This window comes from Pituophis catenifer, unplaced genomic scaffold (genome assembly GCF_029215685.1).
Source record: "Pituophis catenifer annectens isolate HBS135680 unplaced genomic scaffold, rPitCat1.0.hap2 SCAF_18, whole genome shotgun sequence".
NCBI classification, from domain to species: domain Eukaryota; kingdom Metazoa; phylum Chordata; class Lepidosauria; order Squamata; family Colubridae; genus Pituophis; species Pituophis catenifer.
The window spans coordinates 3,484,559-3,507,812 of record NW_027256898.1 but is presented as its reverse complement, the minus strand read 5'-3'; the positions used below and the strand labels follow the sequence as shown (position 1 = coordinate 3,507,812).

Sequence of the window (23,254 nt, the reverse complement as noted above, 5' to 3'; positions counted from 1 at the left end):
TGCCCTGATGCCTAAACCATTAAGCATGTTATCTGGGGATTGAACCAAATCATGGAGGACTCCAGATTGTGTGTCTTCGAATTCCTCATATATATTGATCTCCAAGAACAATGCAGCAGAGAAGTCCTAAATTAAAACTTGCTTTCCCCTCAACTTATGATCTCCTGTCCACCACCCCCCACCCCCAGGCCTGCTTGCTAGAACAAACTCAGCTCGGTCTCCTTGAACCCCACCATGCTGGGCTCTCTTTCAGAACTGGTCCCCCCCCCGAATCCCCCCATTTAGCACGATGACATCATATCTGATACGACTACGTTTTAGCACAGGTTTCTGTACGCCCTAATTCATGCATGCAAACCCACTGTATTAGTAGTAGTAATAGGAAGAAGAGTTATAAAGCCACCTAACGTTGGATGTTCAGATGGGCAGGGTAGACTTGTAGACAAATGTTGGGCCACAATCTGGCTTTGTAAGTAGGAAATAAAAAGAAAGGTTTCTCCAGCATCAGCTTTAAAAAGTGGAGGGCAGGCTGCTTTTAAGAGCTGCAAAACAGACAGAGGTTTCAACAGGTATGGCAGGCATGATTTCTACTTGCCTTTTAGCTCTAAAGCCTGCTTTCCAGGTGGCCTCCTTTCCTAGGTGGAGGGACACCTTAACAGAAATCTGCCTCTTGAAAAGCCAGCGTGTTCTGCGACTCGATCGTAAGAAATGTGCATTTTTAACCATCGTTGCAATAATGATTTCAGCCAGTGGTGAGCAATTATGCACAGTGAGACGGGAGAGATTACTCATCTTGGGGATGACAGTGTGAAGACTGATCGTTCTGGATCGCGTTAAACTCTAGCTTGGCAAGGCCGTGGTTTATTGAATAAACCACAACTGAGGGTTGCATTTGTGCTGACTGGCATGGCCGACGAACCCCCCAGCAGCTCGACCTGCCCAACCTCCTAAGCCCTCCAAATGAATGAACCTCCTTCTGCTGGAGTGCGGCATGTGGGTCCACTTGATGGAACCCTGGAACTGGGTTGAACTATTCCCAGTTCAAATGCCCTTTTGGCTCTCGGTATCCCTGGCCCTCCCTCCCTGCGTAACTTCCTTCACTGAAGCCACTGCGCAGTTCAGTTTCTGAGGTAGATGGTCTTGTAAATGCAACAGGGTTGAGGCGCCAAGATGGCAATTGCCATTATTCAGGTGGTTCCGGGTGTAGGACAGACCAATTGAGAGATCTCTTCTGGGACATAACCTCCATCCTGGCTCATCACAGGCAATGCTTACCAAGGCTGATGGGATGTGGAACTTGAGGGCTATCTTGAAGATCTTACGATGCCCATTGCACAGAGGAACCTATGAACATGGCATGCAAGGAAGGGACCATAACTGGAAAGAAGTATGCTTGGCCTGCTAAAAACCAATTTGGCCTTCTCCAATTTCTTTAAAAAGAATGACCTCTCTACGACTGAAACACAGCACCAAATTAAACAGTCTCGTCTAACTAAGAGTCAGTTTCGGTCTTGCCAAGAGCCACCTGGATGAAACCTTCACAGGCAATAGACCAAAGGGAACCTTAAATACGCCTATTTTTACTAACATGACCTGCTCAAACCAAACTTCTCAAGGTAGACCTTTTGGGTTGGTGTTTCTTGGAAGACAGCTTGCTCCAGTTTACAGATGACTACCCGGTGATTGCGAATTTTGCATGTCAGAACAGAGCTACCTGTTTCTTCAGGCAGGTTTGGAGGAAAGATCTCCCTAGGTTATGATTCAGAAGGAAAGGAAAGCAGAAAGTGGAGGCTGGAGAAAACCAAGCTATTCTCAACAGAAGAGGGTCCTTAAAGGATTACGCATTGTACCTACCAGGTCACCTAAAATCCAGACCAAATCTAGATTAGGAATGAGATATCGGAGCACAACGAAGAACCTTCATGGGGAATCAAGTGGATGGAGGGGGTCAGATACAATTGGAAACAGAGATTCAGAAGTACTTGAAGGCTAAACAGGGCAACATCTGGCCAAATTCATCTACAAAGACCATGGACGACAACAAACAAAACTTCCAAATCAACAAAGAAAACCCAACGGGGAGGAAAAATAGACTGCCATTGCTATCATCACCAAAAGAAGCGAGGGCTGGAAAGTGTAATGCAAATTTTCTCGCGCGCTCTTTCTGTGCTGGGTTGTTTCATCTCCTTTCGTCATATGTACAGGTCCACCAGTCAAATGGTAACCACAGTGCAATGTCTCGTGAGCCTTGGATCCAGGACGGGGAGAGGAATTGTGCATTCTCTGGGCGCAGAGAATTCTGCAGACACACCGTTGGTGGAACTAAGGGGGAGTCTTTAAGTGGCGTCCACCGGGGAGTAAGCAGCTGGACATCTCCCCTTGGTAGACAGCAAAAGGCATGTTCAATAGAGCACTGATCAGTCCCAGGTTTCCTTAAAGGTGTCTTGGGCTGGGGTGCCCATTATGATACAATTTCTGTTTGATGTGCACCATGTTTCCTGCGGCTTCGTCATACTGGCTATGGTGGCGTTTCCGGAACTCCTTGAAGTTACAAAATTTGGGAAACCAAGACCATGAATTGTCTGGGAAAAGAGAGAAAGAGAGAGAGAGGGGAAAAAAATTGACTCAGTATGATAGAAACAGAGATTCCTCATTTAACCCAACCCCTTTGATGATTTGGGGCCATGGTTCTCTTTTGAGAAGCGTCTGGCCACTCCAAAGGATGTTGAAGAAGCCACGAAATATAAAAAGAGAACTTCCACATCGGGATTTTCGAATAGCCGGTGTCGCAAAGCATCCAAGTTCAGATTTTAGAAGAAATATCTATCATTAACAAAGAAACCATCATTTCCCCCCCCTCCTTTATGTATTTACCTAATCTCATTTTAAAATCTTCCTACAAAACCTTCCAACTGGTGAGATATCACCATGGAGAAGGTCCCAGCCAGGCTAAGTTAGTGGTAGACAGTCTTTTACAGTTAAGGTAAAGGTAAAGATTCCCCTCGCACATACGTGCTAGTTGTTGCCGACTCTAGGGGGCAGTGTTCATCTCCATTTCAAAGCCGAAGAGCCAGCGCTGTCTCCGTGGTCATGTGGCTGGCATGACTCAACGCCAAAGGTGCGCAGTTACCTTCCCACCAAAGATGGTCCCTATTTTTTCTACTTGCATTTTTTAAAATATGCTTTTGAACTGCTAGGTTGACAGAAGCTGGGACAAATCAAGGGAGTTCACCCCGTTACGCAGCGCTAGGGATTCGAACCGCTGAACTGCCAACCTTTCGATCGACAAGCTCAGTGTCTTACCCGCTGAGCCACTGCTCAGTGGCTAAATTACTGAACTAGTGTAGTTACTGAACTACAATTCCAGATATCTCTGGCTTGTACTATGAGAGGCCAGGGTTCCTTACTCCTAGGTTATAATACCCCATACTTTAAATCTAAAACTACAATACTAATAAAGGTAGTCCTCAACTTACGATTGCAATGGGGACCAGAATTTCCATTGCTAAGCAAAGCGCTTGATTAAGTAAGTCATGTCCAATTTTATGACTTTTTTTTTTTTTGCCATGGTTATTAAGCATACCACCGTGTTGTTCAGTGAATCGTGCAGTTGCTAAGTGAGTCTGGCTTGCCCCACTGCCTTGACTTTGTCAAAAGTCAGCTGGGAAGGTTGCAAATAGCGAAACCTCGCAAATCTGGTGCGCTTCAACCATTGTAAAATACCTGCCGGCACCGACATTTTGATCGGGTGGATTCTAAGGATGCTGCCAACGGTTGTAAATGTAAGGACCCCTTTCAGTGCTTTTTGTAACTTTGGTTGTTAAGTGAATCAAAGACTACCTACAATGCCTTTCTCTCTCGCTACAAGCAAAACATCTAGGCATTGACTATTATTCCCTCAATTGTTTCCTTCCATACAAAATGTTCCAGTTTAATAATGTGGGCACAATTAAACCTCCTACTTGTAAAGATTAACTGTACAGATCTGACAAAAGGCTTTGGTTACAGAAATCCCGGCGAGTTTTTCCTCTTTCAAACAAGGCACCAACAGATAAACAATGTTGGGGTTGTCTGCCTCAGTTCCCTGTTTGAATATCAGGGTAAGAAAAACTCTCCAAGTTATCAAAAAAAAATCGGGAAGTTCATTTAGCTGCTGGATGTGAAATTCCAGCCAGCCAACTGTTTAGCTGTTCTACTCCAGTTTTCCCAAAATAGGATTCTTCAAAAAAAAAAAAACAATAACTAGCCAATGCAGTTTGTACTCAAGATAGAATACACCAAATGTCAAGAAATTTAAAGGATCATTGGTTGGCTAAATTAATGTCCAATTTTAACAGGGTTTTCCTAAAACATAAATATTTTTCCAGGCAATCTTTTATTGGTTTGAATTTTAGTTTCTATTTGTATCAGTTATGCTGAAAAATGTTGCTTTTATTATACCCTGCTATTTTATCTTTATTAACCCAGCCAGACCTTTTAAAGAAAGAGGTGGCATGTACCTTCCCTAAATAAAATAAATCCGGCTCTTTTGCCTCCCACATTATGACCCATTTTTCTAAGAAACATATACAGCTGCCTTCTAAAAGAAGAAAGTATTTCTAGAGAAAAGAACCCAGTAAATTACATACATTAGAATAGAATAGAATAACAGAGTTGGAAGGGACTTTGGAGGTCTTCTAGTCCAACCCCCTGCTTAGACAGGAAACCTACACTTCAGACAAATGGTTATCCAACATCTTCTTAAAAATTTCCAGTGTTGGAGCATTCACAACTTCTGGAGGCAAGTTATTCCACGGATTAATTGTTCTAACTGTCAGGAAATTTCTCCTTAGTTCTAAATTGCTTCTCTCCTTGATGAGTTTCCACCCGTTGCTTCTTGTCCTGCCCTCAGGTGCTTTGGAGAATAGCTTGACTCCCTCTTCTTTGGGGCAGCCCCTGAGATATCGGAACATTGCTATCATGTCTCCCCTAGTCCTTCTTTTCATTAAACTAGACATACCCAGTTCCTGCAACCGTTCTTCATATGTTTTCGCCTCCAGTCCCATCTTTGTTGCTCTTCTCTGCACTATTTCTAGAGTCTCGACATCTTTTTTACATTGTGGTGACCAAATTAATTCTATTCATCTTGTAGAAGCAGATTGCATGGAAAAAAAATCCATTGTTTGGTCAGTCTAGAATTTATCATCAATATATTTTATTAGGTCCATAGGATTAAAAGCTCTCCTGGGAATTTTTTCCAAGTAGATTGAACTTCGGGGCCTGTGGTTGTTGACCTCAGGTTCAAACATTCTCCATGCTTGCAATTTCCCTTGCCAAAGCCAGCAATCATTTGAAAATCTTGGCACGTCGGCTTGATTTCCACTTACCATACCGTCGGCTCGTCCGCCATGCTCGTACGGCGTAATGGAGCAATCCATCCATCCACACAAGAAACCAGCTTATACAGAATCCCAACAAGAGTCCCAGCATCAGATCAATTTCTTGCTTGGTGACGTTGTCAGTCACAAAGTAGTTCTCGGAAGAATCAACCACCGACTGGTCTCCATCGTATGGGATGACATAATGAATGTGATGCCTAAGTGGTAGAGTTAAGAAGTGACAGATGGATATGAGGGAAGAAGAGAACATCATGGTTGTATGATCAAGAGAAATATTTGATTTGTCATCCCTGGCAAATTATCTTCCTGGATAACGGCTGTTATTCCTAGCTGAGCATTCCGCTAACTAAAAGCAATGTGACCACTTTTTACACTACCAAACCTTTGCAACATCCCCGTGGTCATGTGATCACGATTCAGACGCTTGGCAACTGGTTCCCGGGGTCACGTGATCCCCTTTTGCGACCTTCCGACAAGCAAAGTCAGTTTGGAAGCTGTTGTGGCCCATACGTGGCCTGTGCAGCTAGTAGCTGATTCAGACAGCGAGGAGGCTGGTGCAGGGCTGCGCCAGCAGCCTGTGCAGCTGGCCCTCGGACAGTGAGGAGGCTGGAGAAGATGTGGTGCCAGAGGTGGGGATTTAGTCAGGGCCTTCAGAACCTTCAGAAGCTCCCTTAAGTGAAGAGGATGAAGAGGAGGAGCCTCTTCTCGATGCACGGGCGCGCAGAACTGCCAAAAGGCAGGAGTGGCTCCTCAGGAGGAGGTCTCCTCGAGAGTAAGGCTTGGGGCTAATTGGCCACTCCCTTAGCCTATTTAAGGAGGAACGCCGACTGAAGCAATTTGCAGGGAACAACTTCGTTCACTCTCCTTCGCGTCCTGATCTTAGTTCTCTTTTATCAGCTTCCTGCAAATTGCTTCTGGGCTTTCTGCCAACCATAGTAAGATTACGTTTATTTATTCTTTGGATTCTTGGCGGCTGTTAATGCAGTTAATTAACAGCCGTTGTTGTAAAAGACTGATTTATTTAGTAAGCCAAGGTTTGAACGGACTTTGCGTGTGCTGCGTTCTTTGGGGTCCGTAGCTGGGGCAGAACAGTAGCCAGCTTCGCTTAGCAACCGTGTTTCTAACTCACCTGCAGTGTTTCACTTAACAGCCGTGGCAAGAAAGGTCATAAAATGGGGCAAAGCACACTTAACAACTGTCTCACTTAGCAATGGAAATGTTGGACTCAATTGCGGTCGTAAGTCAAGGACTACCTCTAACGTGTTTCAACCAAGATGGGTCAGATTTTTAGTAAAGGTTGCAGAAAGCATACGGATAGTTCTCGACTTCTGAACACAATTGGGGGCCTTGACTTTCCATTACTAAGCAAGGCATTATGGAACCGTCCCTGATTTTACGACTTTTTCTCCCACGGTTATTAAGCAAATCCTTGCAGCTGTTAAGTGAATCCTGCAGTCGTTAAGCAGTTTTTGATTTCTTTAGGATCCCAAATAGGAAAATGAGTTGTGCAGGTGGCCCTCCACTTAGAACAGTTCATTTAGTGACCATTCAAAGTTACAACTGCCCTGAAAAAAATGACATATGGCCATTTTTCACACTTACGACCGTTGTAGCATCTCCAGGGTCATGCGATCAAATTTCAGACACTTGGCAACTGACTTATATTTATGACGGTTGCAGTGTCCTGAGGTCACGAGATCCCCGTTCTGTGACCTTCTGACAAGCAAAGTCAAGGGGAGAAGCCAGATTCACTTAATAACCATTATTAACACTTATTGACCATTATTAACACTTATTAACCATTGTAGTGAGTCACTTGATTGTGTCAAGAAAGGTCGCAAAATGGGGCGAATCTTAACAACTGTCTCGCTTAGCAACAGAAACGTTGGGCTCAATTATGGTCCTAAGTCGAGGAGTACCTGTTCTTCCTTAACCAAGCGCAATGTCAGACAAGCCAGGCCTTTGAGACTACATAAAAACGTTCATTCTTTTAACATTTCTCCTGTTTCCATCCATCACAAATTTCAGAACTACAGTTCCGAACTACAGTTCCAAAATCCCCATCCGGCTTGTGACTTGGGAATGGAGGCAAGTTGAGCTTGTCAGGTTTTAGAAAATGCCATAGTTGCATTTTGTAAAAAAGAAGAAGAAGAAGAAGAAGAAGAAGAAAGAAGAAGAAGAAGAAGAAGAAGAAGAAGAAGAAGAAGAAGAAGAAGAAGAAGAAGAAGAAGAAGAAGAAGAAGAAGAAGAAGAAGAGCCTTGATAGTACAAGGGTTTAGTGCACCCTGTTATTAACACAGCTGCCTGCAATTTCTGCTGGTTCGAATCTCTCCAAGGCTCAAGGTTGACTCAGCCTTCCATCCTTTCTAAGGTAGGTGAAATGAGGACCCAGTTTGTGGGGGCAATAAGCTGACTTTGTATAAAATATACAAAAGAATGAAGGCTATTGCTTAAAGCATTGTAAGCCACCCTGAGTCTCCGGAGAAGGGCGGCATATAAATCAAATTAAAAAAAAAAAAAAGAAGAAGAAGAAGAAGAAGAAGAAGAAGAAGAAGAAGAAGAAGAAGAAGTAGTTTGCATTAATATTTCATTCTCTAAGTAAGCCTAGCCATGTCTTCTCGTTTCTGGCCCTCTTGAGTTTCAAACAGGACACGTAAGTAGGGTTGCCAGGTCTGCTTCCAAAAAATAGCAGACAAGCGGGGTGTGTGTGTGTGTGGGGGGGTTAAGTAGTAAAAATTTTTTAAAAAAAAATTACAATTAAATTATATATTTTCTTACAAACATTTTAACACGTATTAAAATAATCACTTCAAAACTTGACTTAAAATTCAAAACATCAAATATAATAATATGTAAAATATTAAATTACATTTTAATTTCATCATAAAGCTTTTGAATAAAAAAAATGTCCACTATTTTGTGAAAAAAAAAATAGTGAACATAATGTGAAAAAAGCGGACTGTCCGCTCAAATAGTGGACAACTGGCAACACTAAACTTAAGGCAAACGAAGACTATATCTCATACCCCGACTTTCAATTCCCTGTTTCCCTGGAAAGGACAAACCGAATTTATGTCTTCAGCCAGGAAGGCCAGAGTTTAAAAAAAAAAAAAAAAAAGACAAGAAAGCAGATAACCCAAACTGACAATCTAAAACAGAGAAAGGAAGGAAGAATGGCCTTCAATTCATTCTCTTAACTATTCAGACTTGGTCAAGGGGATCGCAGGCCAAATAAAACCGCTCTTCCCTGCCACCGCTGTGGTGTGTGTACTTCAAGTCCCTTGTCACCATCTGATCCTCCTCCCTTTTCCAATTTTCCAGCAAATGACAGTATTTTAGAACAGCGTGAAAACACATCCTGCTAATCTTAGCAATTTCAGGGCAGCTTGCACGATTCCAAGCAGTTCGTTCATTCATTTGCAAATGGGCAAGGAATCCTCTTTAGCTTGGTTATTCTAGCAAAGGGACCTCTATATAAATATAGAAAAATCAAGAGCTGGTGTACACCTCATGGCAGGCCAATTTTCTTTTAGAAAAGAGCTTTTACCCTATTTGACAGGCATCCTACTTGCTACTAGAACAGGCCCTGAAAGAATTCGATCGATAGAATTTATGTTTCTCTAGGAAAAAAGACTGCCTATCCCAATGCTGGAGTCTATTTCAATTTCCATCACACCTTTTTTTTCCCCCCCACTCCTCCTCACCTTTTCAGCTCACAACGATCTTACAAATAGATGCTTGGAATCAGCAATTTTTTTATTTATTTTTTACAACAAGCTGTTAATTTGCTCTGTCCTGTAGGGAATTAGGAAGTGAATAAGTGACTGTGGAAAACAGGACTATAGAAGGAATAGTTGTTTGGAACTGTTCGCCATCAATGCATCCAAAATACTAAATTGTCCCACCAGGTCAGGTTTTCCAATCTTAAAATGAATGGACTTCAATTCCCAGAATTCCCTAGCCAGTCTTGGGGAATTCTGGGAGTTGACGTTCACCCATCTTAAAGCTGCAAGAGGTTGGAAAACATTGTATTCAGATTATCAACAAAGCAAAATCATTTCTCCTCTTGATTCTAACCACACTTATAGCTTTTGGGCTTTGCATTTCCAGTTCCCCTCAATTTTCCTCTTGCACACCTGTCTGTGCATCTGCTTGAAGTCGTCGTTTAACTGCCCCCCCTCCTGCCCCCCCCCCGAACAAATCCCTAACAAAACAGACCTTGTGCTGAATGCACAAACCCCTAACACCCCTCGATTATGAGAAGGTTAAAAAATGGGAGGAGAAATCTCTTTTCCCCCAACCTAACCATATCAATATACATCAGTCAATGGGTTCACAAGAGAAGCAGGTTCCCAGGTGCACTGCACCTGGAAAGGGTTCTTCATGTCTACTTGGGGGGGGGGAGGGAAGCACCTGGTTTTGGAAACCTCGGTGACGTGCAAAACTTTGGTGACCACAAGAAAAGGTTAAGGCTGTTGATGTTGGAGAGCCTCCATCTGCAAGGACAGTCTACCTTGCACCAGGTAGCAACTTCTGCAAGGCTTGGTCGGTCCCCCCCCTCCTTAAGCAGAAATTTTGTTTGCTTGGGAACCCGATGCAAAAGTCCTTTCCTCACCCAAACATCCTCATCTGGGGTTAGAAAGTCCCTTAGCCTGCCTGCCTTGGGAAACTTTTGTTTCCGAAATTGTGAGCTCAATTGGCAAGACTATTTTGTCTAGCAAAGAAGCGCAAGGCTCCCCCAACTGACTTGTGGCCCACAAAACAATTCAAATGAGCAAATGAAGGCGAGTTGAGCAAAACAGTTCTATGTCCTATGATCCAGTGACCATGCCTATTGCCAACCTACCTTCGGAAACAAACCTTGGTTTACTGAACCAGGATCAACTCTGTTGGGGTTTCCAGCTGGACTAGAAACCTGTAGGAACTGTTCTGCTGGGTCGGTCAGGCTGAAGGGACCCCCTGGATTCTTCCCCACCTTCGCTTTTCTATGGGGAGGGGGCTTCTTGGGGAGAAAACTTTCAAACAACAGAGGGACAACAGCCCTTCCTACCCATTTCCCTTCCAGATTCCCTGCTACAAGGTAGACTGCTCTTACAGATGTAGGCTCTCAAACGTCAACAGCCTACCACCCTTCCCTATGCCTTGGTTTTGCTGGGAGCTCTTTCGAAAGCCATCCAAATGGCTGCTGTGCTATGCAAACATTTGACATCACTGGCTGACGTTTGCCACTAAACACATCCACGCAATCGGCCAAAATCCCTTCCTTCCTTCCTTCCTTCCTTCCTTCCTTCCTTCCTTCCTTCCTTCCTTCCTTCCTTCCTTCCTTCCTTCCTTCTCCTCCCACTTATGACTGTATGACTGTAACCTTGTTGCTGGTATCCTTAAGATGTACATTTACTGTTTCCCTATGACTATCATTAAGTGTTGTACCTTATGATTCTTGACAAACGTATCTTTTCTTTTTATGTACACTGAGAGCGTATGCACCAAGACAAATTCCTTGTGTGTCCAATCACACTTGGCAAATAAAGCATTCTATTCTATTCCTTCCTTCCTTCCTTCCTTCCTTCCTTCCTTCCTTTCCTTCCTTCCTTTCCTTCCTTCCTTCCTTCCTTCTCCTCCCACTTATGATTGTATGACTGTAACTTGTTGCTGGTATCCTTAAGATTTACATTGACTGTTTCCCTATGACTATCATTAAGGGTTGTACCTTATGATTCTTGACAAACGTATCTTTTCTTTTTATGTACACTGAGAGCGTATGCACCAAGACAAATTCCTTGTGTGTCCAATCACACTTGGCCAATAAAGCATTCTATTCTATTCCTTCCTTCCTTCCTTCCTTCCTTCCTTCCTTCCTTCCTTCCTTCCTTCCTTCCTTCCTTTCATTCCTTCCTCCTTCCTTCCTTCCTTCCTTCCTCCCTCCCTCCCTCCCTCCCTCCCTTCCCATGATTTTATAACTCTGACCTTCCTTGGAGGCCCGTCGTAGAATCGAAAGCCCAACAAATGCACCAGGAAAAAAAAAAAAAAAAACCACCTTCAAATTCAAGCTTTAACCCAAACTGCCATTTGTACTTCACGTCTGAGAGAGGGCTAAAAGTGGCATGCCCCCTCTTCCCCTCCCAGAAGGTCTCCCTTGTCCCCCACCCACCTGCACCCACAAAGGGGCTAAATGTAGGGCTTACCTTCCACAGTTGCAATGACAGACCCGATCTTCTCCTCTCAGATGCGGTAAGATATAATTATGAAATCGGTCAAGAAGAGCATTCATGTCCATTAAACATGCTATTGCCTGAAAGAGGCCAAAAAAGATTTGATCAGGCCTTGGAAAAATTAAGGGGGAAAAAAAAAAACACCACCTAAAAACACAGAGCCACCTTTTAGAGGGAACGAAGGAAGGAGAAACTACCCCCAAAATGACGCCTTTCCTCCTTCCCCCCCCCCCACCTCCCCAGCTAATAAAAGCACCAGTGTCTCTTTCAATTCGGTACCTGTAGAGGTTACAGGGATCCCGTCATGCATGCATTGAGAAGAAGAGACCGTTCTCGACCCGAAAAAGCCCAGGACTTGGGAAGGAGAGGGGGGGGAGGGGAGAGAGCAAGATCAGAGAGGAAGAGGGGAAGCTAAAAAACCCCACCAGAAAAAAAAATTAAATTGAAGGGATTAAGAAGGAAGGAAGGAAGGAAGGAAGGAAGGAAGGAAGGAAGGAAGGAAGGAAAGAGAAAGAAGGGGAGGGAGGGAGGAAGGAAGGAAGGAAGGAAGGAAGGAAAGAATAATGGGAAGGAAGGGAGGAAGGAAGGAGAAAGAGAAGGAGAGAGGAAGGAAAGAATAATGGGAAGAAAGGGAGGGAGGAAGGAAGGAGGAGGAAGGAAGGAAGGAGACAGAGAAGGGGAGGGAGGAAGGAAAGAATAATGGGAAGGAAGGAAGGAGAAAGAGAAGGGGAGGGAGGGAGGAAAGAATAATGTGAAGGAAGGGAGGAAGGAAGGAAGGAGAAGGAAGGAAGGAGAAAGAGAAGGGGAGGAATGAAGGAAAGAATAATGGAAGGGAGGAAGGAAAGAAGGAGAAGAGGAAGGAAGGAAGGAAAGAATAATGGGAAGGGAGGAAGGAAGGAAGGAAGGAGAAAGAGAAGGGGAGGGAGGAAGGAAAGAATAATGGGAAGGAGGAAGGGAGGAAGGAGAAAGGGAGGGAGGGAGGAAAGAATAATGTAAAGGGAGGAAGGAAGGAAGGAAGGAGAAGGAAGGAAGGAGAAAAGGGGAGGAAGGAAGGAAAGAATAATGGGAAGGGAAGAAGGAAGGAAGGAAGGAAGAGAAGGGGAGGGGAGGAAGGAAAGAATAATGGGAAGGGAAGAAGGAAGGAAGAAAGAAGGGGAGGGAGGGAGGAAAGAATAATGGGAAGGGAAGAAGGAAGGAAAGAATAATGGGAAGGAAGGGAGGAAGGAAGGAAGGAGAAGGGAGGAAGGAAGGAGAAAGAGAAGGGGAGGGAGGGAGGAAGGCAGGCAAGGCAAAGCACCCTTACCATCACGACCGAAGCCCCCAGGATCAGAAATATCATGGTGTTCGTATTCATGGACCTCGCGGGGAAGCTGACAGCTGCCCTGTCACTTTCCTGCAGGCCGCCCCCCCCCCAGCCGCTTCCCCCAGAGGAAAGAGGAGAGAAAGGGGGCCCAACTTTCCGCGCAGAGGTCAGAGACGGCCGCATAGAAGCTCTTCAACCTGAACTGCAATTCTGGCAGGGGGGGGAACCTCCTCGGCCCCCCCCTCCCTCCTGCAAAGCATAACAAAACACAGGCGGCAACCGCTGCTGATCCTCCTGGACCCCCCCCCACCTCCCCCCCACCCCCACCCCCTTAAAGCTGGCTCTGGCTTCTTCTTGGCTTCCTTCCCTCTTCAACTGGCTTATTCCAATCTCTCTGCCTTGGCCCCGGCCAGAGGGAGCATCCTTGCAGGTTCAGGCAGGTACCCAGGGCGAACCGGAGGATAAGCCGAAGCCAAACCGGACGGAAGGCTGAACATCGCCCGGTGCTGCCGCCGCTGCTGCACCGTCCGGGGGAGAGCGCCGCGTCAGGGCGAGGAGCAGAGCCAGGGCCAGCTTTAAACCGAGCCATCCAAGCCCAGGCAGGCAGAAAAGCAGCCCCAGCCAGCCCTTGGCATCACTTCCCGCTTCTCCCGGTTCGATCCCCCCCCCCAAAAAATAAAATCGCTCTCTTTCCAAACCGGGGGAAGCGATTGGTGCAAAGCTGGTGGTGTGTCCTGGAAGGAGGGTGAAGGAGGGGGGGGGGAGAGAATAAATATTTCCCCTCCCCTTTCGTCTCTCTCTCTCCCTCTCTCCCTCCCCTCCCTCTCTTCTCCCTCCCTCCCTCTCTTCTCTCTCTCTCTCTCTCTCTCTTCTTCCCTCCCTCTCTTTCTTTTTCTCTTCCCTCCCTCCTTTTCGGTGGGGGCTCAGATAAGAACATCAGCCTGAGAAAACGCAGAAGGGACGGGCTGACATCATAAGCCCCCCCCCTTTTTTCCTCTCCTCCAAAAGAGACTGCAAAAGCCCGGCGCTTGGGCAGGCGGGATGGGGTGGGGGGAGAGCGAGGAAGACCCTTCCCCTCCTCCCCAAAAAGACACATTCACCAGCCTTTGCTGTTTTTTCTAGCTTCTTAATGCTACTGGGGGGGGGGGCAAGGGGTGTCTTCCAGAAAGAGGGATGGATGGATGGATGGATGGATGGATGGATGGATGGAGCAACGGTCCCCAAAGCCTAAACTGGAGATGGATTTGAAGGGTGGTCCCTTTTTTTTTTTGGGTTGTGTGAGGGGGGGGGAGTTATGAAATCTTGGGCATCCATCCCCCTCGGGCATTATGCAGGCAAAGAGGGGGTTGCGTGCGTTTGTGTGGATGTTAATAATAATCATGATAAGGAGGAGGAGAATATACAAAGGAATGGGGTACCTTTCTCTCCCTCTCCTGCCCCAGATCAAACCGTACCACCCAGAGAGGCAAGCAGCTTGAGGGGTCAGGATCAAAGCTTTTGGTAACACCCCCCCACCCCTTTTTTTTGCCCCCCCCCCTCAAACCGGGCTATTTTCCCCCCCTCCCCACCTTCATCATCCTCCCTACGTATTCTCTCTCTCTTTTTCCCCCCCCCTCTCCCGTTCAGCCCCCACCCAGTCCCATTTTGAATAATGGGACATTCCTGGACCACCACCCCCCAATTCCCCATCAAAAAAAATAAAATAAAAATAAAAGAGCTTTGACAACCGTGGTTTCTCCCCCCTTCCCCCACTTCCCAGGGCCAGCCATTCCTTCACCGCCCCCCCCGCCCCCCACCATCACAAGAAATCAAGGATTTTTTATTTTAATTTTTTTTTTTTTTTTACCTATTTGTAGTGGCGTTGATGCTCCATCTTAAAAAAAAAGGTCCTTGCAGGGAAGGAGGGGGGGCGCGACTCCGCTGCGTATCCTTCCTGTGTTTACAATCCGGACTCCTTTCCTTACTCTCAGCCCCTCTTCCCCATCCCACCGCCCCCCCAAAATATAAAGAAGCTGCACCCCCCCCTTCCTTTTTCCTAGCTCCTTTATAATCGAAATGGTGTTTGATCAAAATGGGGAGGGAGGGAATCTCTCTCTCTCTCTCTCTCTCTTCCTGGCTCCTCTTCCCAGCCGCTGGTCTTAGTACCAAAATCCGTTGCCTCCCACCTTGCTTTGAAAGTCCCTTCTCTCCCCACCCCAAACCCCCCCCCCCCAGAAGAAGAAAAAAAAATTCCACCTTTTTATTCGGAGCTTCTCAGAATAAATTGCATTTCTGGGCCAATGGACTTGGTTCCCCGCAACCCCTCAAAAGTGAGGTTAACTTTTAGGGGGGGACCAAAAAAAGAAAGAAAGAAAGAAAGAAAGAAAGAAAGAAAGAAAGAAAGAAAGAAAGAAAGAAAGAAAGAAAGAAAGAAAGAAAGTAAGAAAGAACACAGGAAACACACAAATGCAATTTAAAAGGAAATGTGGGAGGGGGGAGGAGGGGAGGAGGGGAGAATTGGAAGTGGGGGTGCACCTCTTTGGTCCCCTCCTCTGACAGCTTCCTAGGAGACCTCCAGTCCAAAGTTAAAGAGTTCAGAAGCATCAAGTTGCAAAAAAAAGGGGGAAAAAAATGCCTGCTTTCTCCAGGGCACCAACATCATATTGCGTGGCTGCACCACACCCCCTTTCCCCCCCCCCCAAAAAAAAGCTTTGGGTTTGAGCATGGCAGAAACTCATGCGTGTCTTCTCCTGGTCAGTCTTCAAAGTGATTTGGCGGATTTAGCTCGGATCAATTTTTGGGGGCTGCAGCATGGCTAATTCCTATCTGACATAGAAGAACAGTCTCTTCTCTCCTTCGGCCAGGCGCTGAAGAGAATGTTAACAGTTCCCCGTTCACATATGACAAAAAAAGAGTCCCTGCTATTAAATGCTTAACCCTGTTTCAGACCCCGGGCATCTTAAAGTCTTGCTTGACAAGGTCCCTTGATGGTTTGCTAACTGAGGGGGTTTAAATAAGCCAAAAATGTGTGGAAATCAAGGAAAACCCATTTGGGAAGTGTGTTGGTTTCACCTTGGTCTTCCTTGAAATGTGCAAGGGATTTGTGCGTGTGTATGTGAGAGGGAGGGAGGGAGGGAGAGAGAGAGGGGGGGGGAAGAGGGAGGGAGAGAGAGAGAGAGAAGGCAAGGAGATGCTATTTTACTTTTCTTTTCTTTTTTTAAATTAAAAGTTTTTACAGATGCTATTTTCCTTGAAGAGATGGTGGAACTCCTGCTGGTTGAGAAGTAGCCATCAGATGCCGATATTTTATTTTATTTTATTTTATTTTATTTTATTTTATTTTATTTTATTATTTATTTTATTGCAATTTATAATGCCACCCTTCTCCTGAAGGACTCAGGGCGGCTTACAAGATAAAAATTCAACAATATGAATTAAATATAAATTTAGATCGATTTTTTTAAAAACATTGATTTATATGCTGCCCTTCTCCGGAGACTCAGGGCGGCTTACAATACGTTAAGCAATAGCCTTCATACTTTTGTATATTTATACAAAGTCAGCTAAAATTAAAAGTCAATTAAAATTAATTAAAATTATTACAATGTAAAAACCCCTTTAGCCTTATTTATTTATTTATTATTCATATTTCTATGCCGCCCACTCTCGGAGGACTCTGGGCGGCTTACACCAAAGACAGTATACTAAATAACATATCGGCCCCTAACAATCTGGGTCCCCATTTTACCCACCTCGGAAGGATGGAAGGCTGAGTGTACCTTGAGCCGGTGAGATTTGATCCGCTGATCTGCTGAACTAGCAGTCAGCTGAAGTAGCTGCAGTACTGCACTCCAACCACTGCGCCACCTCGGCTCTTGGTCTCAAGGTCTATCCATTCTCCAATGGTGGAATAAGACCACTACGCACTAGCACTGATGAGATTACCTAGTTGGGTAATCAAACGTCTGCAAAGAAAACCACCAAATTCTGGGAGCACAAAGGACCCCCACGATAGAATAAGATTTTAAAAGTTAGGACTCTCCAATTGAGGTTTTACTTTTGGCTCATTAGCAGAGCTTACAACCAGAGATAAGGGGGTAGTATCAAACCATCAACTGCTACTTAATATATTCTTCATCCCCAGTTACCATCCTGGGGGAAGATAACACTTCCTTTTAAATCATGTTGAAGGAGGGATTCTCAACCAGCGTCAGGAGTTAAGGTAGAAGACGTTGTTGAAGATGTATAAGCAACGTTACTCAAAATGACCAGAGGGAAAAAACATATCGTATGTCCACACTAGACAGAGCCGACCAGATAAAGGCTCAGATAAGACACCTTCCTAATTCACTGGAGCATAAGAAGGGGAGGAGAGACACTGCAACGAGACTTGCAAATATCCAGTTATTACAAGCCACTCTCATTAAAAGTAGCTTTTAGTCTTCCTGTGGAGCTTCTGTGAATTCTTAGTCTGGTCTTACTTAATGGGACCGACAATAATTTTGCAAGTCTGATTGCAATGGGAGGTGTGGACAAGGCTACAGCTTTTTCCATTGTTACATCTGGTCGTCCAGGCAGGACCACCGGAGAGGCCAAATAAAGCAGCGGTTATCAAAGACCTCTGAAATTTAGGAGAGGAGAGAGCTGTGGAGAAGACCTTGGTCCAGAAGGATAAATAATTCAAGTTCTAGGTGAAATAAAGCCAGGCTGTTCCCTTGAAGCAACGAGAACAACGCTGAAGCGTAGATATTTCCAACTTGTAAGGCAAAATCCCAAGAGCCATTGGAGAAGACTCCTGATGCTTGGCAGAATTTAAAGACAATTGGAAAAGAGGCCCAGAGAAGACAAGGTTGTCTAAACACTTGCAAGGATGAACAGAAAATTTGGGCAAAATGAGGTCCCTCCAAGGTCACAAAATTCAGAAGCAAATGAAGAAGGGCTACACTATAGGATGCAAGAGTGCAAACATCCAGATGGCCTCTCGATGGCAGCGAAGAGCGACGGAATGTTCTAACTTTCTCTGGGGATCGTGTGGGCTTTCACAGGCCAGGTGTTGTCACTCCACGAGCGCTCAAGACTTGAACCAATTACCTACCTACAGTTGTCTCCTCTGCTGATTCTCCCGAGGCACTTTTGGAGTTGGTCATATATAACAGAGTCCAACATTTTAACTCACCCAAACTGACCTCCAAAACCAAACAGAATTGGTAGATACTGGAATTAGAAACTAGAGCTATGCCTTGGCTGTTGATAAGATTTGTCTATCTACCTATCTACCTTTCATCCATCCATCATCTACCTTCCTATCATCTATCTCTACCTGCCTACCTTCTATCATCCATCATCTATCTAACTTCTAATTCTAATCTATCTACCAACGACCATCTACCTACCTATCATCCACAATACCTACCTTCTATCGATCTAATTCTAATCCATCCATCCATCTTCTATCATCCATCTACCTATCATCTACCTATCTTCTATCGATCTAATTCTCTATCCTCTATCATCATCTACCTATCAACTACCTACCTACCTTCTATTGATCTAATTCTAATCCATCCATCATCCATCTATCTACATACCTACCTACCTTCTAATTCTAATCTAATTCTAATTCTATTTATGTATGTCTCTATGTATCTAATTCTATCTAATTCTAATCTATCATTCTATATCTAATTCCTATCTATCATCTATCTTATCTATCTTCCATCTTATCTATCTATCCCTATTTCTTTCTTTTTTATCTATCATCTTCTATCATCTATCTTCCATCTTCCATCTATCATCTATCTTCTATCTATCTATCTATCTATCTATCTATCTATCTATCTATCTATCTATCTATCTATCTATCCCTATTTCTTTCTTTGTTTCTAATTTATCTCTATTTCTTTCTTTCTTTCTATCTATCTATCTATCTATCTATCTATCTATCTATCTATCTATCTATCTATCTACCTACCTACCTACCTACCTACCTACCTATCTATCTGATTAAGGAACTGAACTCAGTGGAGAAACCCAGCTTCTCATCTTTTCTTAGGCTTGGAAGACAGCCGGGCCACATTGGGACAGTCATTCCGCGACTAGATAAGTCAGAAAACATTTCTTTGCCAAGCCGTGAGAGATAACAGTCCATAACCTTCAATTAGGAAACCTTCATCTTGCGTAGATAAGATTCGTAGGAATGTTTACAAATATCGTGAACGAAAACAATGGAAACCTGGTACGTATTGCAGCCGAGAGAAGCACACAGATATATTCCTGAAATGGCTACAGGTAGTCCTCGACTTACAACCCATTTGTTGTTTAGTGACCAGTTGACGTTACAACAGGCCTGGAAAAAAAAAGACCGTTTTTTCCCCCCACACTCACGACTTTTTCAGCATCCCCATGGTCATGTGATCAAAATTTGGGCATTCGGCACCTGGCATGTTATTTATGATGGATTGCAGCATCCCGGGGGTGGGGAGGTCTGCTGATCCCTATTTGTAACTTTCCCAGCTGGCTTCCGACAAGCAAAATCAAAGGGGGAAGGCAGATTAATTTAATGATGTGATTCGCTTAACTTTTTTTTTTTTAATTTGATTTATATGCCGCCCTTCTCCGGAGACTCAGGGTGGCTTACAATGCGTTAAGCAATTGTAAGTGTTGGCAAAAATGGGTCATAAAATGAGCCACAACTCATTTAGCGTCTTCCTTAGCAACATAAATTTGGGGCTCCGCTGCGGCCGTAAGTCAAGGACTACCCGCAGTAGAGCCCTAACAACCCTTATGCAAAGGCGAGATCGAGCCTCCTTCTCCATCCAACGTAGTACGCAGCCGAAGAAACAGTAGATTGTGATTTGCATTTATTAGAGGATTCCAATTTCATTGCTACTATTATACAAGATATGCACTGGCTCCAGTCAAATCTTTCCCCATATTCCAGCTGTTCAGTTTATCTCCCCCGCCCCATCCGCCCCCAATAAAGCGACCAACCGAAATAACGTTAAGATTTTATACTGGCACGTAGAAATGATATCTTTTGTGAAAACATTCTTTGAATAATTAAAACCCTACTTATAACCATTCAAGTAAGGTAGCCAGAGTGGAAGGGGAAAGGGGCAGGGGAGAGGGGGATTAAAACAAATCTTGATCTGTTCAGTCTCTTAAATAAACCAGACTCAAGGGAGATTCAAGTTCTTTTTTTTTTTCTTTTCTTTCTTTTCCCCCCTCCGTTTTTCTCGGCAGAGTTCGTTTGTGTCCCTGTACAGAAACCGCCTCCCTTGCACTGCAAATAATAATAATAATAATATCAATAAATTTTTTTAAAAAAATATACAGTGGGCCGAAGGAAATTAAAACAGCAACGAGAAAGTGAGTTTGGGTTGGACGTTCGCTTTCCAAAAGGAGAAGAGGAAAAAAAAAATTGTCTCGTTGGGTCGAAACTAAAACATGCCTCTTTTGTTTGCAGTAAGGCCTGGAGGAGATGGGTTTGTTTGTCTGAATTGGTTGGTTGTTGTTTTTGTTTTTTTTAATAAAAACAGACTGTGTGCAGAAAAGTCCTCCCGCTTTTCTCTTCGAATTCTTGTAATAGCTCATCTATCTCGTTTTCCATGTCTTCCGTGTGCTGTATCTGCAGAGAGGAGGGTGGGGGAAAAAAAACACACATTTAATTGCTTTAAACTGGAAAATAAATGTTTTCTTCAACTTTCCTCTCCAAAATATACACAGATAGTAATTTCCCCCTTTTTTGCTACAATAAAGATTCTGATTCAACAACAAATCGTAAAATACCAGAGGGGCACACAACCCAGTCATATGCTTTTTCCCAATTCTCTCCCCCACCCCCGGAGAAATAATTACTATTCTTAAATCATTCTTGATCGTAACTGTATGGTTGTCCAGAAGACCTTCCCCCTTCACATGTGAGCCCAGAAATCTTAGGACCGAGACAATTTTTCCTTTTTCTTTGGTCCTCAAAGTTATCTGAATCCTCTATTTTTAGTGTCTCTCCTTGAGGACTAGCAAGTTGCTTTAAAAAATTAAATAAATCTCAGCCAAATATCGCTAAGCAAAAAAATACACCCTTCTATGCTGACACTGTCCCACTTCACAAATGATTGAAACCGTCTCTCCCTTTGCTCTATGTCTGTCTGTCTTTCTTTCTTTCTTTCTTTCTTTCTTTCTTTCTTTCTTTCTTTCTTTCTTTCTCTTTTTCTTTCTTTCTTTCTTTCTTTTTCTTTCCTTCCTCCTTCCTTCCTTCCTTCCTTCCTTCCTTCCTTCCTTCCTTCCTTCCTTCCTTCCTTCCTTCCTTCCTTCCTTCCTTCTCTCTCTCTCTCTCTCTCTCTCTCTCCCCCTCCCTCCCTCCCTCCCTGTCTCTCTCTCTCTTCTGGATAATTCATTCAGATATTATTGGAGTGGGGGCAGTGGTGGGATTCAAATAATTTAACAACTGGTTCTCTGCCCAATGTCATTCACATTGATGGGTGCTTCACCTTAGCTGTTACAATGTAATAAGGGTTAATCAGAGAGGCAGTTTCTGTAAGCAGGGCAATAAAGATTGGGCTAGAAACACCACCAGAATGTTTTCTTCCTTACAGGATTAGCCCTGTAAAGTGGGAAAAAACAAAATACGATTTCTTCCAACAACTGGTTCTCTGAACTGCTTAGAAAGTTAACAACCGGTTCTCCTGGATAGGTGCGAACTGGCTGAATCCCACCACTGAGGGGGGGGGGAAGAGTTTATTTGTATGTTTGTTTTTTTAAAGTATGAATGGTGTTTTGGGACTAGAGATCAGTCCCCCAAGTTTCCTTCCATACGCTGCCCCACTTAAAATACAGCTGGTGCTGTGTGCACCTGTTGCTGGAAAAATAACCGTTGGTGGAAGGCACTGGATGAAGGGGATGGGAGATGTAGTCCAATATATATATTGCGAGAGGGTTAGGCTAGCAGGGTGCGGGATCAGAAACCAGCAGAAGAATTTCAGCAATGTTTCAGCAGTGTTTAGACTTACACATTGGCACAGCTCGCAGATAAGGAAGGCGCCCAGAGTTGCCTCTTCATGATTATCTTGAATGTCCACATTTATTACGTGTACAGGCTGACATGTTTCCTGTTCTCTAGAATTTAAATCTAAGAAGACAGGAAAAATAAAAGGTTAAGAAAACAAAAAAACAAAAAACAAAACAAAGACAAAACCCTTTTCTGTTTTACAGTAAGGCAAAGAAGGAAAGCCAAATTTAGGTATGTGCTTGCGCCCCGCCTCCTCTCCCCCAGGATTTGAATTCTGACCCCAACTAATGAAAATAACCCCAAATCTGCAAATTTTATACAAGCCTGGTTTGAATCCTTTAAGGAGGTCGGGCAAAGAGAGACGGATACATAGCAAAGCAAAAGGCAAAACATCCCATTTTGTTTCTGAGAGATCCACTTAATTAATCAATCTATCAATCTATCAATCTGGAACATCATAAGAGCTAGAGGGTAGAATTCAATCCCCCAGCCCCCAAGCTTCCTTCTGTACACTGCCCCACTTAATTAGTAGAACTAATTCTACTTTATTGTAAGATTACGCTAATGGAATCTTGCCAATCTGAAAGCCCACCTCCCCTGCCACCCTTTATAGTCGAAGAAACTAGAGAGGGTTCCTTCTGAGATATTTTCCACACCCCATTTTTTTCTGTGGGCTCAGCTGCCTCTTATCCAACTCTTCCTTGGCTGTCTCTTCCCTGTCACCCAAGGTCATTTGTACAGCGCATTATAAAGACCCCAGGCCCTTGAATCTCCCCAAGGCCAGTGGGTCGAACATCCAAACCAGTGATGAAATCCAAATTTTTTTACTACCGGCTCTGTGGGCATGGCTTGGTGGGTGTGGTGTGGCTTGGTGGGCGTGGCAGGGGAAGGATACTACAAAATCTCCATTCCCTTCCCATCTCTGGGGCCAGGCAGAGGTGGTATTTGCCGGTTCTCCGAACTGCTCAAAATTTCTGCTACGGGTTCTGCAGAACCTGCTGGATTTCACCCAATCTAACCCATCCGCTCTTGAACCTCCGCCCAAGGCCAGGCCTTACCTTCTATCACTTGATCATAAACTCTTTCTTCGCACGTTAAGATCAAATCGAAGACGTCTTTGCAATTCTGGAATCTTTCTGGACGGGGTTTGATCCGTTTGTTTCGGTCCAACATGTGCAAAATCCCGTTCTGTGTATAGCTGAAGTGATGGGAGTTAAGGAACTCAAAAAAATGGAACGGAACTGATTTTTGTCACTGCGAACAGGACTCGGCTGGGGATCAGGGACCCAGAAGGGGAGGGGGAAAATAAAACTTTAAACGGACTTCAAAAACAGGGAGCCTGTTGCCCATGAAAAAAAACCCCAAACCTTCCCAA

The 23,254-nt window shown here is 44.2% G+C and overlaps 2 protein-coding genes across 2 annotated transcripts in view; both read right to left on the bottom strand.

Annotated features, from left to right (window-relative positions):
• Positions 1–2,433: 2,433 nt before the first annotated feature.
• TMEM240 (transmembrane protein 240) lies at positions 2,434–13,076 on the bottom strand. The gene is made up of 4 exons (XM_070956237.1): positions 12,894–13,076; positions 11,564–11,670; positions 5,367–5,575; positions 2,434–2,582 (listed from the first exon to the last, which is right to left on the bottom strand). The coding sequence occupies exons 1-4, from the start codon at positions 13,074–13,076 to the stop codon at positions 2,434–2,436; spliced, it is 648 nt and encodes a 215-aa protein (XP_070812338.1).
• Positions 13,077–19,715: 6,639 nt separating this feature from the next.
• Positions 19,716–23,254, bottom strand: part of SSU72 (SSU72 homolog, RNA polymerase II CTD phosphatase) — a 37,861-nt gene continuing 34,322 nt past the window's right edge. Inside the window, exons 3-5 of the mRNA XM_070955950.1 lie at positions 22,938–23,077; positions 21,881–21,999; positions 19,716–20,499 (exon numbers count right to left, since the gene is read on the bottom strand). Of these exons, the coding sequence (XP_070812051.1) occupies positions 20,398–20,499; positions 21,881–21,999; positions 22,938–23,077 (361 nt within the window). The 3' untranslated portion in view covers positions 19,716–20,397. The remainder of the gene's footprint in view (positions 20,500–21,880; positions 22,000–22,937; positions 23,078–23,254) is intronic.